Source organism: Elephas maximus, chromosome 19 (genome assembly GCF_024166365.1).
Source record: "Elephas maximus indicus isolate mEleMax1 chromosome 19, mEleMax1 primary haplotype, whole genome shotgun sequence".
Classification (NCBI taxonomy): domain Eukaryota; kingdom Metazoa; phylum Chordata; class Mammalia; order Proboscidea; family Elephantidae; genus Elephas; species Elephas maximus.
Window position 1 is genome coordinate 51,807,157 of NC_064837.1, and position 22,357 is coordinate 51,829,513.

Consider the following 22,357-nt stretch of genomic DNA (forward strand, 5'->3'; position numbering starts at 1 on the left):
TGGTATAATGAGGATACACCTTGAAAACATTACACTAAGTGAAAGAAGCCAATCACAGAAGTCCATATACTGCATGATTCCATTTAAATGAAATGTCCAGAATAGACAAATCCATACTTAACAGGTAAGTGATTTCTTTTACGAGTGATGAAAATGTTCTCAAATTAGACAGTAGTGATAGTTGTACAACCTTGTGATTATACTAAAAGCCAATGAATTGCCACTTTTAATACAGTGAATTTTATGGATGTGAATTACAGCTCAATTAAAAAAAAAAAATAGGTCACTGATCTTAGAAAGGCAAAAAAGTGTTTGTGGAACAGTCATGGGAGGCAGGTGAGTGCTAGCTCTTGCTCCAGGTCTCACGCTGAAGACAGACCAATACGAATCCGAGAGTACAACTTGCAGGGAGTGAGCAACACTGAGGTCTGGAACCAGAGGAGTCGTTTTCACAGGCAGAGGAAAAAAAGAACATTTGCCAATCAACTGTGTATGTCCAAGTCACTGTGACAGAATGGAGCCACCTTCTGAAATGAACTAGGAAGGTAGATTTTTACAAATGTTCCCTGTGAGGTCCTAGCTCCTTGTGGGCTCCTGGGAGTTGCTCTGGTAGGAGATCAAGAGCAGGGCTTGGTTAGCACACTGCTATGTGTCCCATGCCAAGTTCTTGAAGTCCATGGGCCTCCATTCCCTCAACTGTAAACCAAGGTACAACACCCACCTTTCATTGCTGTGATGAAGATTAAAGGAGATAATATAGGTAAAATGCTTAGTAGAGTGTCTGGGACAAAGTAAGTACCCAACAAATGTTACCTATAATTTGTTATTGTGGTTGTTCTCATTATCACTGATAAGATTGTTTAGCTTCTATGTCCACAAATACAAAATTTTGGGATAGGAGCTGAATTACAGAAATACTCACTAACATTGATAATAAATAAATCCAAATCTATAAAATTTTAATGACAAAGTCAACTGGGTGTTAGAATAAGTGAGTAACTTATGCGTAAGAAAATGCCACCAAACGGTAAGAAGCTTGTGTGATAAACAACTAGAGCTTCCATCATATCAAAACCAGGGCCAATGAGAAATCAAGTTCACACTGAGGAATAACAGAGCGTCACCAGAATCAGTACCAGTGTTGAAGACCCAATGAAAATGATGAGAGACATGCGCGTCATGCGGACAAAAGTGCCAGAGATGAGAATTGAAGGGAAAAAAAGACAAGATTTTGAAGAAAATGCAATGTAGAAATCAATCGGTGAAACTGCTATGATCCTTCCATTTCTATTTGGCTCAGGGCAGTGCTTTTCAAATGTTTTCTGTTAAAAAATTTTAAAGTTTTGCACTTTCATTTAGATTAAAAAAAAAAACCAAACCCTGTGCCATCGAGTCGATTCCGACTCATAGCTGCCCTATAGGACAGATAACAATCTGAAAAAAAGTACATGTAATATATAGATATGTGTAGATATGTTTACGTATATATGTGTATGTACAGTCATGTGCCCCATAACATCCACCTGGGCAACATCCGACCACATGTATGTCAGTGGTCCCAGAAGCTTACGATAGTAAGCTTCCTCAGTAAGCAACCTGAGTTCTAAAATCCTCATTTCCGTAAGCCCAAATTAAAGGGAGTTTGATGGGACACAGCAGACATAACCTGAAGCAGCAAATGCAACAGCTTCCTGCACACAACGTGTGTATCTTGTGTCTCTTGTATACAAAACGATGGTGCTGCCAGGTGTATAATGGTACAATAAATTGTAGAGGGAGGTTATTTGCCCCAGCAAATGATAGGGTGTTTGCAGTGTCCAAATCACGTAACGTCCTATTTCTGTGGACATTAAGCAATGCATGGCTGTATATACATACATGTACATACAGACGCACACACGTAAAAAGCATAGCCTGGAGAATCTGAATGACCCCCTTATGAAAGAGTCCTGTCAAGTGACTCAGCCTGCAGTTTTCCCGACCATATGGGCTATTGTGTTGATGCCACATGCACTATTCTGGGAGTCAAGGACCACTGAGAAAAAGAGAAGCAGGCAGCATATGTTAAGAATCATTTCCCCCAAGGGAAGGCGTGTGACAATGGCATCTGACAAATATTACCAACCAAAGTTTTGCAACAGTTTATACAGAGAGATAAGTAGTGGTTATATAAGTAGTGGTTATCTCTTATATAAGAGATAAGAACTGATGTCACCAGGTACCCAGTAATAAAATGACAATAATGTTACCTACTAAACACCACGTGTCGGGCACTGTTCTAAGCATTTTATATGTATTAACTCATTTAATCCTCAGAGCATTTCCTCTGAGCTAAGAATTCTTATCCTGATTTTACAGATGAGGACATCACAGTCAGAAAGTTTGCATAAACTTACCCAAGGTCATAAAGCTGGTAAATGAAGTCTCAGGCAGTCTGGCTCTGGAGCCATGCTCTTAACACTACACTGTACTTGTGATGATATTAATACCCACCTTTGGAGTTTATATTAACTTTACCCAAAAAACTTTGGTCTTTGTCCTCAGTTCCTAGGGGATAATCTCTAAAACCTTAGAATATCCCCAGTAATCAAATGTCTTTGATGAGGACTCCAGAGCCAGCCTAACCTAACAGGTTATGCTAGTGAGTTGAATCTTGGCTGGGGGCTAGCCTGACCAGAAGGACCACCTTGTGATAGCAACCTCATGATCACTTCCTGATATCCATCAATTTCAGGAAAGAGGGACTAGAGTTGGAATTACATAATGAGACCCCCAATAAATGCTCTGGACAAGGAAGCTCCATGGGCCTCTTGATTGGTGAGACACAATACATGTGGGAGGGTGGCGCATCCCTTTTTGGAACATGGAAGCTGTGTGCTGGGAACCCTTCCAGACCTAAGCCCAGGCACCTCTTCATTTGTATCCTGTTCCCTACAATAAAACTGTAATCGTAAGTATGGCACTTCGTGAGTTTTGTGAATTATTCTAGTAAATTATTGAACCCAAAGGAGTAGTGGGAGGCAGCAGGTCGGAAGTGAGGGGGACTGGGAACCCCTGAGCTTATGGCTGGTATCTTGAGGGGTAGAAGGAATGCCTGAATTTGGAGCCAGCAGGTCAGAAGTGAGGGTGTCCCAAGCTTGCGGCTGGCATCTGAGGTCTTGGGCCGACTTTGCAGTCTGGAGGACTGTGTCCTTTACTTGTGAGACGTGGCCTCATTCCAGGTGATTAGGGTCGAGGAAGAAGTACTGCGTGTGCAGCTGGTGTCAGAACAAAAGTGGCAGGGAACTGAATTGGATTTGATAGGTCCTTACAGGTGGAATCAGAGAAGTGGGATTTTGATTTTTTTCCTCATAAAACCCAGAGAAGCTTCTAGGGGCAATCAATCCTCTATTCACAAGGCAAGCTACAATGTGATTTCAGCAAAACATAATAAAATTCATTTTGAGTATGTTTGGTATATTAAATTTTTACATGTTTTGATTTTACAGTTGCTTAAAGCATTTTTGCCTAATTTTAAGGTCCTGAATATTTAAGTAATACAATAACAGTAAGTCTAAGTGTCAGTGAGAATCTTTTACCTTTAAAACGTACACTAAAGAAATGCTAGCCTAGGTGTCTGATCACCCCTGTCTCACCTCCTATAGACGCTCAAAGACTAACTGCAAGGGCCAGCTCGTGCTGGATGTGTGTTTATGCATCTGGGTGTTTAGCGTTTGCCAGTTCCTCACACCATTATGTAGTGCTCATCTATATACCCCGACCCTCTTCCCCTGAGTTCCCCTATAATAGCCAGGACAACGTTTCCCAAACAGGATGGATGGCCACTGATTCAAGGACCTTAAGCTGGAATTTTCCAATCACAAGATTCATGAACAATAAAGGCGAGGCATATGACCAAGAGAAGGCTGGCTGGTCTGTGTGAGGAGGCAGAAACACACGAAGGGCTAAGACAGGTGAGACAGCCTAAGTCATGCCATGGGTCCAGCCATCTCAGGAGGAAGAGATGCTCTTCCCAGTATGTTAGACCTAAATTCCCCCGAGTGACATATGAAAACCCTATTCCAACATGCCAGTGCTCAGAAGTCCTTCGTGGGGCCTATCAGACATTCTCATGTATTCAACTCATTAACAGGCATTTGATTTGATTCTCAGACAGCCCTAGGAGGGCATCTCCATTTTACAGATGAAGAAATAAAACCTCAGAGTCTGCAACTTGCCTGATATTACTGAACTTGTACATGGTGGGACAGGGATTGAAACCAGGTCTGGCTCCAAGTCCAATCCAGTATTATCCTCACACCAGAAGGGAACTTGTAACGACCTGAAACAAGGTAGGAGCAGCAGGAGTGGCCAAAAAACCAAAGCCAAACCTGTGGCCGTCAAGTCAATTCCAACTCATAGCAACCCTACAGGATAGAGTTGAACTGCCCTATAGGGTTTCTAAAACTATAAATCTTTATGGAAGCAGGCTACCACATCTTTCTTCTGTAGAGTGGCTGGTGGGTTCAAACTGCCGACCTTTTAGTTAGCAGCTGAACGCTTAACCACTGTTCCACCAGGGATACCTTTTTTTTTTCTTTAACCATAAAAATGGGTTGTCTATTCAAAAAATTAATTAAAAAAAAAGGCTGTATGAAGAAGGTTCCTTCCCAGGCTCTCCCTTTCTAGTTGGTTAATCTGTACCACACACTTCTCCACACACTTGCTTGTCCCCAGTTGTCTACCACCTCCTCCATGGGCCACTCAGGTTTCACGTTCTCCACATCTTCTTTGTCACTATATCACACCCGTATGCATTATGCTTCACTGTATTTTTTGGAAGTTGCAGATAATCTGAACTGTTAGCTTCCTCCCTTCTAGATGAAAATTTTTTACACTCAAATATTTTACAGTGAGCCTCAGAGAGACTAAGTAAGACAAAGTAACTTGCTATCCAGTCAGAGCTGGACCTTAAATCTGCTCTGAGCCCTATGTCCCTTCTTCCCACTGCCCCCATGTTGCTTCCAGTTACAGCTCCCGGCTTCAATAGTCCCTGAAGAAGAGGGATGATGATGTCTCCTTTGTCTGGCTTTATACCCTAATAGAGTTCAGTGCTCAGTGACAGACAATCACAAATCCCACATGAAAGCAAGGAAGGAAGGAGAGAGAGGGAGGGAGGCAGGTACTCACTCTTGCAGAGACCGATCTGAACCATCAGCGTTTGCTGTCCCCAGGTCTGAGTCGCAGGACATGGGCTCCTCAGAACGGTCTGGACTCTTGGAGCCATCTTCTTGGAGAAGGCAGCTATCAGAGTTCAGGCTGCAGGACAGCTGCGATGAACTGGCTGTGTCCAGGCTGAGGGAGGAGGCAGTCAGCTTCCTGTTCCGCCGGATCTTATGGCCTGAGTGCTGGACTTCAATGTCCTCTGAGCCCGAGGAATGGGAAATTGAATCCAGGGACTCCTTCCGCTGTAGTTCTGTACCCGAGGTAGTGAGAGGGTCGAGCTCAGAGAGGGGGCAAAGTCCAGAGAGGGCCAATGGGGTGAGTGTCCACTCGTTTAAGATGGCAGACTTGTATGAGAGTTCAAAGGACAAAGACGTTAGTCCCTGCAGGAAGCTAAGGAGAAACTCGCCCTCCTCGGCATCTCGAAGCAGGGCTGTGGGCTGATAGTACTCACACAGCCGGGCCTGGTCCTGGAGGAGCAATTTCAGGTAACATTCCATCAGTCCATCATTGAGGGCCAGTCGGAGCCATGCCCGGCAGCGGCCCACATCCGTGTTGACGAAGACCAGGTCCTCTAATTCTGAAATGATGTGTCTGGGAAGGGGGAAAACAGGCTTGTCTCAAGTAACTACCTCAAATCACTGAGATGTCATTTTCTCCGCTAGCTAGCAAGAATCAATCATAATGACTGTAAGTATACATAGGCGTGACAAAATCCTGGATAACAGTGTTTTAAGGGGAATTCAGAAATATCTAATCTATAACCCCCTAAGGTTTCAAGGTTGGCGTCATGAATTTCTATGTTTATTAATACTATCCCCTGGGCCCATGGCATTGATCTACTCATCTAAGACATGTTTGCTGAGCCCCTAAGTGCAAGCTTCTCGGAGCTGTGAAGATACAGAGTAAAGACATGGTCTCTGCTCTCAGCAACTAACTGCCTTTCAATGGCACATGTGATTCAAGCCCTATTTTTGGTATATTTCAGGGTTAGGGTGAGTAAAATGCCATAGAAAAGGCAGCCCTGAGGGATTTCAAGAGACAAAGATGGAAGGAGAACCTTCTGGACACAAGAGACTGACAAAAAAAGGCACAGAAGGGTAGGAAAGCAACAGACATGTAGCAGCAGTCGTGAGCACTCTGATTACAACATGGGGAGGTGATTCAGTTGCAAAGCCAGGTAGTAAAAGGTCTTGAGGATCAAAGTGATACAACAAAGTGGGGCAATGGTTCCCACGACAGGCTGTGCATCAGAACCACCCAGGGAACTTGATCAGGTCACAGATTCTGAGCCCCCAACCTAGTGAACCAGACTCGAGGGGACTGGCAGCAGCCCCAGGATGGCATTTGGGAGCCTATGGGCTACAGGTTTTTGTGCAGGAAAGTGTGACTTGGCCATAACTATGCAGATTTCAGGGGGGACTTCTCTGAATAGAAAGATAAGGCCTCAAGTCTACCAAACTCAGTTCCTGAACCCTTCAGTTTGAGGTAAATGCCCCTCCTCTGAGCTACCCTAGCCCTCTGTGCATGTCTCCTCTGTGGGTGGGCAGACCACACTGTACTGGGGACTGACCACACTCTACTGGGCTCAATAACTGACCTCCCAGTTGCTTAAGCTCAGTAAATGCTGACCTGCTGACTGACCTAATGCAAGACAGAATGAGATAAGAGGAACAATTAGAAAGCCAATTGTCAGCCAGGAGCAAGTAAGAACCTGAGATAGGACAGTGATAGTAAGGCATGGAAAGGAAGACTAGAGACTGAAAAGGCACCTCCAGCCTGAAGGTGGCATTTAATAGCCCTCAGAGGCACAGTGCACCCCTGGTGGCACAGTAGGGAGGCCTGGTGGTGTGGTGGTTAACAGTTCAGCCGCTAACCAAAAGATTGGCAGTCTGAATCCACCAGCTGCTCCTTAGAAACCCTATGGGGCAGTTCTACTCTGTCCTACAGGGCCGCAATGATTCAGAATCAACTCAACAGCCATGGGGTTGATTTTTGATTATAGGCACGGTGCCAGATACTTTGGGCAGGGCCAAAAAGACAAATGTCTCACGGGTGAATATTCAGATGTTCTAACTGGATTCTACTCCTTAAAAAATCCTATCCTTCGTTACAGTATAACGTTTTGCACATAGATGTTCAAACATTCTAAGGCAGGGTTAGCAAACTTTTTTTATAAAGGGCCAGACAGTAAATATTTTAGGGTTTGTGGGCCATACAACCTCTGTTGAACTACTCAGCTATACCACAGTTGGGGAAAAACAGTCATAGACAGTATGAATACAGATGGGTGTGGCTGTGTTCCAATAAAACTTTACAACAACAGGTGGTGGAACAGACTTGGCCTATGAGCCCTAGCCTGCCAACCCTCATCTAATGCAATGTTTCCCAAAATTTCTACATTGTGACAAATATACAAAATGTTTCTGTGGCACCCTCAAGTAAACAAGAGGCTGTTCCTACTACAGGAGGCCAGCCCTGGGGCACAAAGCAGCCCCAGGTCATCCTTTGAGGGCTAAGGGGCTCAAAATCTGGTGGCACACTGCCTGGGAAGCTTGGTCAACTGTCTCCATCCACTATCTCTACACTAGAACACAGAGAGGCTCTGTAAGTTTTCCTCGCAGCTGAAGAGGAAGAGCCAAGTGTCCCACACTCAGAAACTCCTCCCCAAAGCAAAGCCTCTCCCAGCTGAGCTCACTTGTGGGTAACGGCTTTCAGGAGGGGCCAGAAGACAGGCTGAGGCAGAGACTTCTGGTGGGCACTTTTCTTCCTCTTTCCTCCAGCCTCAGCTCGGATGTGCTTGGCGTGCAGGCCATGGATAAACACAGCCTCCAGGGCACTGCACATGGTATTGGCATCTCCATCTTCACTGGTGACCACTGTGTCTGAGGACACGTACTGTTTCTGCAACGCCTTCACTGATCCCACCAGCTTCTTCTTGATGACCTAGGCAGTGCCAAACATAACACAGGCCTTTAGAGAAATATTCCAGGGGATGTGACTCTTTGCCTACTGGCAAATACATGTGCAACCACACAGGCAACCTATCTTATATCCATTTTTTTTTTTTAAGTTAATTTTTATTGTGCTTTAAGTGAAAGTTTACAAATCAGGTCAGTTTCTCATACAAAAATTTACATACATCTTGCTATACACTCCTAATTGTTCTTCCCCTAATAAGACAGCACAGTCCTTCCCTCCACACTCTCTCCTCATGTCCATTTGGGCATCTTCTGGCCCCCTCTGCCCTCTTATCTCCCCTCTAGATAGGGGATGCAAACATAGTCTCATGTGTCTACTTGATCCAAGAAACTCATTCTTCACTAGTATCATTTTCCATCCTGTATTCCAGTCTAATCCATGTCTGAAGAGTTAGCTTTGGGAATGGTTCCTGTCTTGGGCTAACAGAAGGCCTCCAGGGCCTTCTGGGTCCTTCTAGTCCCAGTCTGACCATTAAGTCTGGTCTTTTTATGAGAATTTGGGGTCTGCATCCCATTGCTCTCCTGCTCCCTCAGGGGTTCTCTGTTGTGTTCCCTCTCAGGGCAGTCATTGGTTGTGGCCAGGCGCCATCTAGTTCTTCTGGTCTCAGGTTGATGTAGTCTCTGGTTTATGTGGTCCCTTCTGTCTCTTAGCTCATAATTACCTTGTGTCTTTGGTGTTCTTCATTATTACTTGCTCCAGGTGGGTTGAGACCAATTGATGCATCTTAGATGGCTGCTTGCTAGCATTAAGTCCATTTTTTGTAAACTCCCATTTTATCACCAATAAGATGATCAAGAAATGGCAGGATCTCCTCAGACCCTACTTCTGCTATAACTTTTCTCAACTTGAGGCCTCTTTCTGGATACTGCCCATTCATTTAAAAGTATAAAAAGCTGATGAAATGGCGATCTCTCCTTTCCCACCCTGACCCTCCCTTGCTCGCCTACCGGGATGGCAGCCCGGGGGTCCAGTCCATTCTCCACCACTGAGAGCATTTCCACTTGTGCAGCAGCTCCCACAGAGAATCACATGACACCTGCAGAGAAAGATGAGGGCCAGATGAGCAAGCTCCCAAGTCACTCCCTTTCCCAGCCAGAGTCCCCAGCTGGTAGCTGGGGGCCAACGAATCTTACTCAAAGTGCAACCGAAAGGCCTTTTCAGTACAAAAATAAAAACCAGAGAGTGGATTCTAAGGAAGTAAACAGGGAAGGAAAAAAGTCAGAGGGCTCAGACCTCAGGAGGTAAAGAGCCCTGTGCACCACGGGTGGATCTTCCCCAAGGAATAGGCACCAAGAGCGCTTTACACCAAACGCTGGCAGAGTGCCAGTGTCCATGGGATTTTTTTTTTGGGGGGGCAGCAGAGAATGACAGGATGATTTAGATACAAAGAGAGGGTGCAACAGGGATGCTGCGCAGGAAGCGCCCCTTGGGACCAGGAAGCAGGGGCTCAGAATTCATTCAGGGCCCTGCAGCTGCCCCGACTCATGGCCCAGTCCCATGCCTGCACTGAAAATTATAACTGAAATGGCTTCAAAAGGGGAGGGTTCATCTGCTACACTTCTGCTTTTCCTTCAGGCTATGATGGTCTGGGTTCAGCAGCACTGGGACACGTCGAAACAGGGCCAACAAGGGTCCTAGTCTCAGTTTGGCCTCTAACCAGTTGGGCATGCTTGGGCAGGGTATCGGACCCCTCTGATGGAGATTAGGAAGGTGTGTAAAATGCCTGGCACAGGGCCTGATATATACTAGGTGCTCAGTAAATGGTATCTATGATCCCAGTTTTTTTTTTTATGATCCCAGTAGACATGGCCACTCAATACACAGGCAAAGAACGCCATCGCTTAGACGAATGTGCACGAATAGGTGAAATCGGTACACAGTGAACTCTGCTTTTTAATGGAAATTTTTTTTCTCTTAATCATTAATTTTACATGGAAAGGGAAGAGGACCCAGATAAGTAAAGCATGGCTGAAGAAGAATAAAGTAGGGTGACTTGCACTATCTGACCTCAGAACTACTATACAGCTATGGTAGTCAAAACAGCCTGGTACTGGTACAACAGAAACACTGACCAAAGGAACAGAATTGAGAACCCAGATGTAAATCCATCTACCTACGGTCACCTGACCCTCCACAAGGGCCCAAAGTCCATCAAATGGGGAAAAGACAGTCTTTTTAACAAATGGTGCTGGCAAAACTGGATGTCCACCTGCAAAAAAAAAAATGAAACAGGACCCTTACCTCACACCACACACAAAAACTAATTTAAAAATGGATCAAAGACCTAAATATAACACCAAAAACTATAAAGATTATCAACACTAGAGGCCCTAATACATGGCATTAACAGGATACGATCTGTAACTAACATCACACAAACTCCAGGAGATAAGCTAGATAACTGGGATCTTCTAAAAATTAAACACATATGCTCATCAAAAGACTTCACCAAAAGAGTATAAAGAGAATCTACAGACTGGGAAAAAAAAAATTGGCTATGACAAATCCGACGAAGTTCTAATCTCTAAAATCTACAGGAAAATCTAACACCTCTATAACAAAAAGACAAATAATCCAATTACAAAAATGGGCAAAGGAAATGAACAGACACTTCACCAAAGAAGACATTCAAGTGGCTGGCAGACACATAAGGGATTGCTCACTAGCCATTAGAGAAATGCAAATCAAAACCACAGCGGGATGCCATCTCACCCCCGGCACTGCTGGCACAAGTTAAAAACAACAGAAAACAAATGTTGGAGAGGCTTCGGGGAGATTGGAACTCTTATGCACCGCTGATGGGAATGCAAAATGATATAACCTTTTGGAAAACAATACGGTGCTTCCTTAGAAAGCTGGAAATAGAAATACCATATGATCCAGCAATCCCACTCCTAGGAATATATCCTAGAGAAATAAGAGCTGCCACATGAGTAGACATATACATAACCATGTTCACTGCAGTATTGTTCACAATAGCAAAAAGATGGAAACAACCTAGATGCCCATCAACAGATAAATGGATGTACCAACAAACTACAGTACATACGCAAACGGAGTATTATGCTACGGTAAAGAACAACGATGAATCTGTGAAGCATCTCGCAACGTGGATCAATCTGGGGGGCATCATGCTGAGTGAAGTAAGTCAATCACAAAAGGACAAATATTGTATGAGACCGTTTCGATAAAAACTCATGAAAAGGTTTACACACGAAAAGAAACAATCTTTGATGGTTATGAGGGGTGGGGTGGGGACGGAAAAACACTAAATAGACAATAGATAAGCGGTAACTTTGGTGAAGGGTAAGAAAGTACACAATACTGGGGAAGCCAGCACAACTTGTTCAAGGGAAGGTTATGGAAGCTCCATAGACACATCCAAACTCCCTGAGGGATGGAATTACTGGGCTGAGGGCTGTGGGGACCATGGTCTCGGGAAACATCTAGCTCAACTGGCATAACATAGTTTATAAAGACACTGTTCTACATTCTACTTTGGGGAGAAGCATCTGGGGTTTTAAAAGCTTGTAAGTGGGCCATCTAAGATATTCCACTGGTCTCATCCCGTCTGGAGCAAGGGAGAATGAAGAAAACCAAAGACACAAGAGAAAGATTAGTCCAACGGACTAAATGGACCACAACTACCACAGCCTCCACCAGACTGAGTCCAGCACAACTAGGTGGTGACCGGTTACCACCACTGACTGCTCTGACAGGGATCACAACGGACCTGGAGAAAAATGTAGAACAAAATTCAAACTCACAAAAAAAGATCAGACTTACTGGCCTGACAGAGACTGGAGAAACCCCGCGAGTATGGCCCCCGGACACCCTTTTACCTCCTAAGTAATGAAGTCACTCCTAAGGTTCACCTTTTACCCAAAAATTAGACAGACCCATAAAACAAAACAAGACTAAAGAGGCACACCAGCCTGGCGCAAGGACTAGAAAGCAGGAGAGGACAGGAAAGCTGGTAATAGGGAACCTAGGATATAGAAGGGGAGAGTGTTGACGTGTCGTGTGGTTGGTAACCAATGTCACAAAACAGTATGTGTACTAACTGTTTAATGAGAACCTAGTTTGTTCTGTAACACTTCATCGAAAGTATAATTAAAAAAAAATGAACTTCTCTTTTCTATTGTTGAAGCCCTCAGTTTCTCTTGCAGGTTTGAGTGTTGCTTCAGCAAGAGGTGGGTCAGGCCCCATTTGCAGGGCAGTAGTGAGCTAGATCCCAGGTCCTGGCATAAGGCCAGCTCCACCAAGGATGAGCGAGACCTCGGGGCAGCTGGCTTCCTCCCCCAGGGTGGTTGGGGGAGCCTGAGCCTGAGGGGGGCTGCTGGCTGGCCCAGCCCCACCACAGCAACTTGGAAAGACCAGAAGGGAACAGGCATATTCATACCTAAACAAATCTCTAGCAAACACACAAGGAGCTCTGGTGGCTCAGTGCTTAAGTGCTTGGCTACAATCGGAAGGTCAGCAGTTCAAACCAGGGCTTCAAACCTTTTATCTCGGTTCAAATACCTGCCGAGAATCTGTAGTTCTAACAAGTTCCCAGGTGATGCTAATACTGCTGGTTAGCGACCAATTATGAGAACCACTAGTAAAGCAGTGGTTCTCAAAATTTATTATGCTTAAGAATCACCTGAGGATCTTATTAAACTGTAGATCCTGATTCAGTATATCTGGGGTGGAAATGCAAATTTATCAGCAGGGGTTCAAACCAGAATGAACTGACTCAAAGACCTATAATTAAATAAGAATAATATAGTATGCTTAACCCCAGAAACTACTGCTGAGATAATCGTTAAACCTTACACCAAAAATACCCCTGAAGTATTCTTTAAACCAAACAACCGTTTAGCTTAACCAGTAAAGAACGTCTGTCGTGAGCATTGTGTTCTTTTAAGGACTATCTATGTGGGATCAAACTGACAATAGCAACTAGAAAGATTAGACAGGCAATTTAGTGGGAGGTGAGTTTATGTTAATGGCGGGAGGAACAATTTGGAAAAGGAGGGTGAGAATGGTTACAAAAGTCTAAGAATGTAATCAGTGTCACTGAATTGTACATACAGAAATTGTTGAATCAGTGTATGTTTTGCTGTGTATATTCCCAATGTCAAAAAATAAATACATAAAAAATAACAGCATATTCTTTGTGGGGGGGGGGGCAGTCAATGAGTGCTCCAGCCAAGTAACCCTCTGCTAAACCAAATTAAACTGAAGCTAAGAGGTCAGAGCAGGGCCAGGCAATTAACTGTCTCCTCAAACAGTGTCAGAAAGCCGTAAAATGACAATAGCTCAGAGGAATCCAGGAAGAAAGCCAGTCACTTGACAATTCACAAAAACAGGACTAAGTCTTTGGGATTCAAGCCACAATTCAGGGCATACCTTTCTATGAAGGAAGCCAAGTCACCGTACGTATTCACATCTGTTCCATAACGCCTCAGAGAGGAAGGAAACCAGCTCGGAGGCAGGAATCTGACCATCCAGGACACAAGAAATTGCTAGTGGAACCAGAACAGGGCTTTGGGTCTCTTGACTGCTGGGTCAGCACTCCATCATCCTACGGGCCAGGCCTCAAATCTACCATTGTATGGGATTGAGTTTGCTTCCTGTCCTCAAGCACTTTTCACCCAAACCAAATACCAAATCAAGAGAGGTAGAGCTTCAAGGAACCTCTACGATGACGGGAGTAATGGGAAAACTTGGGCAACACCATAAACTGCTCTCAAAAGATTACAGTGGAAGTCTGAGGTGGAGAGAAGGTGGTTTCTACCCTTTTAAGAACTCCAGATCACGTGACACAGAGGCTCTGTCTACTTCCAGTCCGAGCACCGATTTCTCCTTATACAGCTCTCTGGAGTGAGCAAAGCAAGCTTTTCTGATCTCATTCTCTAACTTCATTTAATTCTTAGAACAATCCTGGGAAGGAGGATGGTTATTTCCATTTTACAGGAAAGAAAACCGAAGCTGTGTAGAAATGGCCCTCAGGTAAGGGACTGAACTTTCTGCTTTCTGCATTCCAAGTCCTGTTTCTTTCCAGCACATCAAACCGTCTCAGGTCTCTGGCTCAAAGAATTTCAGGCAAAAGTTAGTTACAGATTTTTTAAGAGATGCAGAAGTTCCATTTTATCTACCATCAAACAAGGCCTAAAACCAACACGTCTTGCCAGTCAGATCTGTAGCCCCAATCACCTGAGCCAAGGTCCATTCCACAGTGCCCAAGTTTCAGAGCTGCCTTTCTTAAATGTTCTAGCACACAGTTAGGAAGGAACTGTCCTGCTTCCTCTTCTTCATTATACTGCTTGGCTTTCTGTATATGTCCAATCTCACTTCCTCTGGAGACCAAAGAGAAAATAATGGCTTAGACGAAGACTTACATTAAAAGAAGAAATGGATAAACTGGCTTCACTGCTTTCAACGCAAATCAGTAAACAGCAAGCTCTTCTCTTTAGACTTCTCAGCCACTCCCAACAGCCTTGCCAGCACCGGCTGAATCTAATCCAGTACCTGGTGGTTCAGAACAGCCTGGCATAGGACACTCAGCTGCTGTACCAATAGATGACTCATGTTGTTTTCAGTTGGAAAGGAATGACAAAGTAGTCAGTATGGAAAAGAATGACAAGGTCATCTGATTCAGAAAGGCAGTTGATCTTTCAGACATATGAGCGCTGAGTAAGTAAACAGCACCTTCCTTCCACCTGAAGAAATCCAAGTTGGATTTTTAGAAAATTGCCCTGTGTGGGTTGGGGATGAGGGTGGACTCTGTTGCAATTCAATGCTAGCTATACGGCAAGAAACTTCTAGAAGCTTATGATTCTCAGACCAAGGACTAGTGGGCCAGGACAGACCTATGAAGTTGGTGAACACCGCATATCTTTCTTTCCTCCCTCCTCCCTTCCACCCAGTAATCCCATTTCCCCCATATTCCTGACCCATATCCTGTAGGATTCTAGATAGGACCAAATTCTGAATAAATGAAAACAGGCACACTTTGCCTGACTTATTCACCATCGCATTTCCAGTGCCTAGAACAGTGCCTGGCACACAGTAGTTGTTAGTTGTTTTTGTTTGGTGCCGTCAAGTCGGTTCTGACTCATAGCGACCCTATGCACAACAGAATGAAACACTGCCTGGTCCTGAGCCATCCTTACAATCGCTGTTATGCTTGAGCTCATTGTTGCAGCCACTGTGTCAATCCACCTCATTGACGGTCTTCCTCTTTTCTGCTGACCCTGTATTTTGCTAAGCATGATGTGCTCAATAAATGCTTGATGAATGAATCAATGAATGAAATAAAAATAAAGCACAGAGCAATATTACTATTTCCATTTCATAGACTGTGGGAAGTTAAGGTATACAACTTGTAAGTGGTGGGGCCATTATGTTACTGTGACGGATTGAATTGTGTCCCCCAAAAATGTGTGTCATCTTGGCTAAGCCATGATCCCCAGAATTGTGTGACTGTCCACAATTTTGTTCCCTGATGTGATTTTCCTATATGTTGTAAATCTTAACCTCTATGATGTTAATGAGGTAGGATTAGAGGCAGTTATGTTAGTAAGGCAGGACTCGATCTACAAGATTAGGTTGTATCTTCAATCTCTTCTGAGATATAAAAGAGAGAAGCAAGCAGAGAGACAAAGGGGCTCACTACCACCAAGCTAGATGAGCTAGGAGCACATGTCCTTTGGACCCGGGGTCCCTAGAAGCTCCTAGAGCAGGGGGAGATTGATGACAAGGACCGTCCCCTAGAGAGTGAAAGCCTCCCCCTGGATTCGGACATCTAGCCTCCTAGACTATGAGAGAATAAATTTGTTTGTTAAAGCCACCCGCTTGTGGTATTTCTGTTATAGCAGCACTAGAGAACTAAGACCATTACTTTTTCCATTAAACCAAACTGTGGATAAGGCTGAAAACCATGTAGATATATTGCACTTTAATGGGGGGATACTGAACCACATTCGATTTTTGAGGAATCACAGACTATAACAGTAAAACGGTAAGCAAAGACAATGGGTTCTTTTGGGGGCCCTTTCAAATTACTGTATGAGGATGGCCAACTCTTCTAAAGCCAGGCCATCAGAGTTTGGAGAAGATGTGCATCAAAAAGCTCCAGGAGACTATAAATGCTGAGCATGGGGCCTGGGTGCCTCAGGATGTCTTTCTGCCTCATTTACTCTGAGATAACTTGGCTCCCTGTGTCATGAGTGACCTAAAACAGTCAAAACTCAATGATCCAGCACCTGCAAAAAAATGAAGCGATTCAGTGGTATCTGTATCCACCTAGGTCTCAGCCTCCCCAGGACCTACTCACTTATACTCTTTACAACATACAACATTGCCCCTGGCACCTATCATGTCCCCTGTGTTCAGAGTTGGGACTGACTTACAATCAGCACTGGCAGGTAGAAACACTGGGTTCTGTGACTACGGCCAACCTCACACAGTGGCCCTCCGAGGTTTTCAAGGCCAGAATACCAGCCAAAAGGAAGTGATGGCTTCTGTCGCCCCAGGCCTAATGAGCTGGATGAGTGACTGTCCCTCACCTTCCAAGTATTTCGATGATGCCTACCACTCCAGCAGTCAGCATCAGTAATTTAATATGAATGCTAGAAACAATGTCCCTGGGAAGAGGTACAGGGGATTAGGCACTAAGAAAAACTTCAACTCCAGAGGGGTCTACTCCTTGACACTTATTTACCACCTGAGGCCCTGCACACACCCACTCAAGCTGTTCAGTCTCTAATTGCCTGGCTCTAAACAAGCACCTAGATTTGGCTGCCAAAGGGCAGCTGGTGAGGTTGGCAGGGGATGCAGTTGAATGTGGGCTGGGTCAAGAGAAGAATGGGTGTGAAGTATGGGGGTGGGGACAGCAGAGGTGAAAGGACACAGAGACTTGGTTTTCGAGAAGATTGGATGAGGGTTAGCAGGAAACAGGGCAGTAAGAGTTGGGGGCAGTTTAGCAAAGACTTAGGGAATGGGGTGTCCTCCAGGATGGTAGGAGGTGGAAGGACGACTGGAGTTATAAAGTGAAAAAGTGTATGAACTAAGGAGTTAGAGACCAAGTCTGTGAGAACAAGATACATATAAAACCTGGGAAATGACTATGATCATAATTATCAAGAAGAAAGGGGTGCACTCAAGGAGGGCGCCTACTTCGGTGGTGGTTCTTAAATGAAAGCAGACCTCAGGGAGCACAGAAAGGGTGTATGACAGATTGGGATAAGAAAGTTGAACACAAAAGGAAAATCCCAAATAGTGAACTGGGGGAGGTTTGCGTAGTGAATGAGGATTGCCAGAGGGGTTGAGGGGTAAGGATGAGATGTGTTAGGGGGAGGCAGAGGAATGTGGCTGAGATTGCGGTTGGAATTGGGCTAGAGTGGGGTCTGGGGCGACGCTGCATTTACGCAAGATGGACAGTGAGAGGATGGGGGTAAGAGCTGGGTTCAGGTCACGGGTGAGAGAAGATGGAGGGGACGGCCCTGCAGTGGCAATGGAGGCCGAAGGCTGGGGTCAGAGTGGGGCGGACAGGGAACCGGGCGGGGCGGGGGGCTTGGGCTGGGAAAGGTAGGGGGCTCTGAAGTCGGTCTCGAAGCAGCCAGGGTTTGTGATCACGGAGAGGGCGGGAGACCCATCGTCCGCTCGCGTCTCCGCCCCGCCGCCCCTCAGCTGCCCTCCTCGCCCCCTGACCCCTGACTCACCAAAGGGAGCGGGGAGGGGGCGAGGGTCACTCACAGGCGCTGCAGCCCCTCAGCCTCTAACCGGAAGCTGCGCCCTCCCGGCCACTGACAACAGGAAGCAGCTCCAGCGACGTCTGACGCCATCACGTTGGCACGGCGCCCTGGCCCCGCCTCCGGCACGCAGAGCCAATCATGGAGTCCGGCAGGGCCGCGGGGCGGGGTCAGCCGCTCCCTCCGGGGGCAGTTCCCAGAAGCCAGTGTAGGGGCATGGTGTGGAGGTATGGGACCCCAAGACTGGTGCTGGGCCCCTGTTCCCACAGGGTATGCGACAGATCGTGGCTTCTGGGTCCCTGACCTGGCTTGGCCTCAGCACCATTTGCGTCACCTTGGAGCCGTCACTTTGCCTCCCACAGCCTCAGGCTTCCCGCTTGAAAAATGGTACCAATACTGTTTCTCCTGGAAACCCTGGTGCTGTAGTGGTTAAATGCTACGGCTGCTAACGAAGAGATCAGCAGTTGGAATCCGCCAGGCGCTCCTTGGAAACTCTATGGGGCCGTTCTGCTCCGTTCTATAGGGTCGCTATGAGTCGGAATTGACTCGACGGCAGTGGGTTTGGGCTTTTGCTTTTTAATACTTCTCCTGCGGTTGCCTCCCGGAGGGCACCAGCGCAGCCCGGCGTGCGGAGCGGTCCCAAGTGGGAATCTTTTCACCAGACGTTCGCAGGAAAGACATACATGTTAGGACTACACCTTATGCCACAGGAGTGCCCTGAGGTCCTCTGAGCACTCTTCTGTATTTCGCCCATCCGTCCCGCGTGGCACGAAGCTCAAGGATCCGCTCATTCTCATCTAGCCATTAAGTTTATTCTTTCCATCGTAGAATGTGACATTTCTCTTTCAAATGGACTCAGAACAAAATATCAAAAAGTAGCTATCGCAGCGAAGTGCTCGCAGGGCCCGGTAACTGGGCCGCCTTAGCCGGGAATGTCTTGGACAAATGGGGGCCTGAGAGCCTGAATATGAGCGGGAAAAGGGGGGAGGAGTGCTGCTACATGCAAGTCCTAAGGACATACAGTGGTGCTTAGGGAACAACCCAGTTCTTGGAAGCGAGCTCCACTAACTTGTCTGGTGTCCTATGCTCCCTCAGACTCTCCTGGAAGGAAAGTGACTCTGACACTTCTGAGGTCGGGGTCCCAGCCCCTGCTTCCACTCTAATGCTGCAGTTGTGTTACAGGAATAAGGTTCTTGCCTCTCACTGGTCAAAAATGAGCAGGTAAGGCATGTAGAGTTTTCCGCATGAGCAGAGCTGTATTGAAGAGGTTTGCAAGGGGAAATGAGGAGAGCCTAAAGCAACGCATACACCCGTCTCACAGAACAAAAGATGGGCCTGGGTTTTTAAAAGTTCTTGGGCCGGTGGAAGGCATTATGCTGAGAGAAATTAGTCAGCTGCAAAAGGACAAATATTGTATAAGACCACTATTATAAGAACTTGAGAAATAGTTTTAACAGAGAGGAAAATATTCTTTGATGGTTATGAGAGGGGGGAGGGAGGGAGAAAGGAAGAGGAGTATTCACTAATTAGATGGTAGATAAGAACTACTTTAGGTGAAGGGAAAGACAACACACAATATAGGAGAGGTCAGCACAACTGGACTGAACCAAAAGCAAAGAAGTTTCCTGAATAAACTGAATGCTTTGAAGGCCAGCGTAGCAGGGTCGGGGGTTTGGGAACCATGGTTTCAGGGGACATCTAAGTCAATTGGCATAGTAAAATCTATTAAGAAAACATTCTGCATCCCACTTTGAAGAGTGGGCGTCAGGGGTCTTAAACGCTAGCAAGCAGCCATCTAAGATGAATCAATTGGTCTTAACCCACCTGGATCAAAGGAGAATGAAGAACAAGGACACAAGGTAATTAAAATGAGCCCAAGAGACAGAAAGGGCCACATAAACCAAAGACTACATCAGCCTGAGACCAGAAGAACTAGATGGTGCCTGGCTACAACCGATGACTGCCGTGACAGGGAACACAACAGAGAACCCCTGAGGGAGCAGGAGAGCAGTGGGATGCAGATCCCAAATTCTCATAAAAAGACCAGACTTAATGGTCTGACTGAGACTAGAAGGACCCTGGTGGTCATGGCCCCCAGGCCTCCTGTTAGCCCAAGACAGGAACCATTCCCAAAGCTAACTCTTCAGACAGGGATTGGACTGGTCAATGGGATAGAAAAAGATGCTGGTGAAGAATGAGCTTCTTGGATCAAATAGACACATGAGACTATGTTAGCATCTCCTATCTGGAGGGGAGATGAGAGGGCAGAGGGGGTCAGAAGCTAGTAGAATGAACACGAAAACAGAGAGTGGAGGGAAGGAGCGGGCTGTCTCATTAGGGGGAGAGCAATTACGAGTGTATATAAATTTTTGTATGAGAGACTGACCTGATTTGTAAACTTTCACTTAAAGCACCATAAAAATTAAAAATGTTCTTGGGTGGGAAAAGATTCATGTTTATTCACAGGCATAGGCAAGGATATGTTAACTTCGGTGCCTGTGTGTGCGCAGCAGCTTTCCAAGATGGCTCCTGTCCCGCAGGCACCTGGGATTCGTAGCAGGACTTATTATGGGGTGTCGTGTCTCCGCAGCCTCCTGGCTGCTGCTGCAGCTTCTCACTGCCCCTGGTGGAGGTCACACAGCGGTCACAGGTGGATGTTCTGCGCATGTCCTTGGGGCTGGTTTTCTCCAGCTACTTCTGAAAGACAACTTCCAGGTATTTTCTGATACCCTGCCCCATTGTTCTGGGGAATGGCTTTATTTTTGTGACTGGGCCCAATTTCTTGGTTGCTTTGTTTCCAGATTTGGGGGGCCCTCTGTTGTCTTGTCTTAATAAGTCCCTAGGCTCCACACCCAAACCCCTATTACCTCCCTGATAGTATAGCCTGTCTCTCTTTTACTTGCTTCTCCTCTAACCACACCAATCTCTTTGGTATTCCTCAAACAGGCACCCTCCCATCTCAGGGTCTTTGCTCCCTGTCTTAGTTGGGGTTCTGGCCCCCGACTGCATGGAGTGAACTGCCCCTTGAGTAATTCTCTTTCCAGGAGTGAGAGCCACCCCTCCTCTGTTTGAAGCTGGATAGGTCAGAGTGCATTCCAGAGAACTAGTGGTTGATGTTTGAGCAAGATTAGAGGTGAAGACATAGAAACAAAGTAGTCCCTTGGTGTTAAACTAATTTTAAGCAAGGTGGGAAGTAAGATTTACTTGTGAAATTCAGTTACCTTGGCAAACAGATAGTGTTTCTGGCATAATTGGTCCCGTGAGAGCATCGGTGACTTGGTACAAGTTTGCTCTCCCCCCAGATAAAGGACATAATGTCCTCGATTATTCCACTGCTTGCCCCTGCACCCCACATCCACTCTCTGCAGGACTGTGAGGAACCCTGTGGAATCGGTGGTCTCTTGTCTTGCCTCCCCGGCCTCTTGGCAGAGTCTGCTACCTTATGGTACTATTCTCATCTTGCTCTACCCTCTTTTGGGACCGCATACCCCTTTGTGTCACTGAATAAAGCAGTGGATTCTCGGGGATGGGAGGAGGGAAGATGCACAAACATTGTGCACATTTCCACACACACACACAAAATGTATAAATGGACCGTGCGCCCACTGAGTAGACTCCAGATGGAGGAGCGGGGGGAAACTCACATTAGTGTGACGTGGGGAGCAATGTCATCGCAGCCAACAACAAGTGTGACTTGAGCGATGATAACGTTGGGACCAGAGACGGAAATCTGAATGGTATCCTGGAGTAGCTGACTTTGAGCTGAGCCTTCCAGGTGAGTAGGAAAAAGGGTGATGCAGGCAAGGGGACAGTTACTCACCACCACCGGTCTGTCAGTTTGTCTTACTGTGGTGGCTTGCAGGTAGCTATGATGCTGGAAGCTATTGCACTGGTATTTCAAATATCTGTAGGATCATCCATGGTGGACAGCTTTCAGTGGAGCTGCCAGACTAAGACAGAAGGAAGAAAGGCCTGGTGATCTACTTTCAAAAATTAGCCAAGGAAAGTTTTATGGATCACAACAGAATATTGTTGTCCTATATAGTGCTGGAAGATGAGCTCTCTACCTCGGAAGGTGCTACACGGTGGCCACAACAATGGACTCAGACATGACAACTATCAGGAAGATGGCACAGGACGGGGCAATGTTTTATGTTGTATCCAGAGTCACCAAGAGTTGCAGCTGACTCCATAGATAATAACAACAACAGAGTTATTCAAAGTGGAAATAGGAGAACCATAGTCATCAGAATCCCCTGGAGACAGGCTCAAGATACAGATTCCTAAAAGTTTTTAGCTATGACATTTCTGATCAGCGCCTGATCTCTAAAATCTACATGGTACTGCAAAAACTCAACTACAAAAAGACAAATAACCCTATTAAAAAATGGGCAAAATATATGAATAGACACTTCACTAAAGAAGACATTTAG

General features: G+C 45.8%; 1 protein-coding gene across 4 annotated transcripts in view; it reads right to left on the minus strand.

Annotated features, from left to right (window-relative positions):
• Positions 1-18,013, minus strand: part of PLEKHM1 (pleckstrin homology and RUN domain containing M1) — a 48,342-nt gene extending 30,329 nt beyond the window's left edge. For 2 of the 4 annotated variants that reach the window (XM_049858990.1, XM_049858993.1), the window contains exons 1-4: positions 17,895-17,995; positions 9,132-9,220; positions 7,901-8,148; positions 5,170-5,796 (exon numbers count right to left, since the gene is read on the minus strand). In XM_049858990.1, coding sequence (XP_049714947.1) covers positions 5,170-5,796; positions 7,901-8,148; positions 9,132-9,179 — 923 coding nt within the window. In that variant the 5' untranslated portion in view covers positions 9,180-9,220; positions 17,895-17,995. Of the gene's footprint in view, positions 1-5,169; positions 5,797-7,900; positions 8,149-9,131; positions 9,221-14,385; positions 14,787-17,894 lie in introns of those variants that run through there. The other 2 variants (XM_049858992.1, XM_049858991.1) reach the window with 2 other exon arrangements.
• Positions 18,014-22,357: the final 4,344 nt, after the last annotated feature.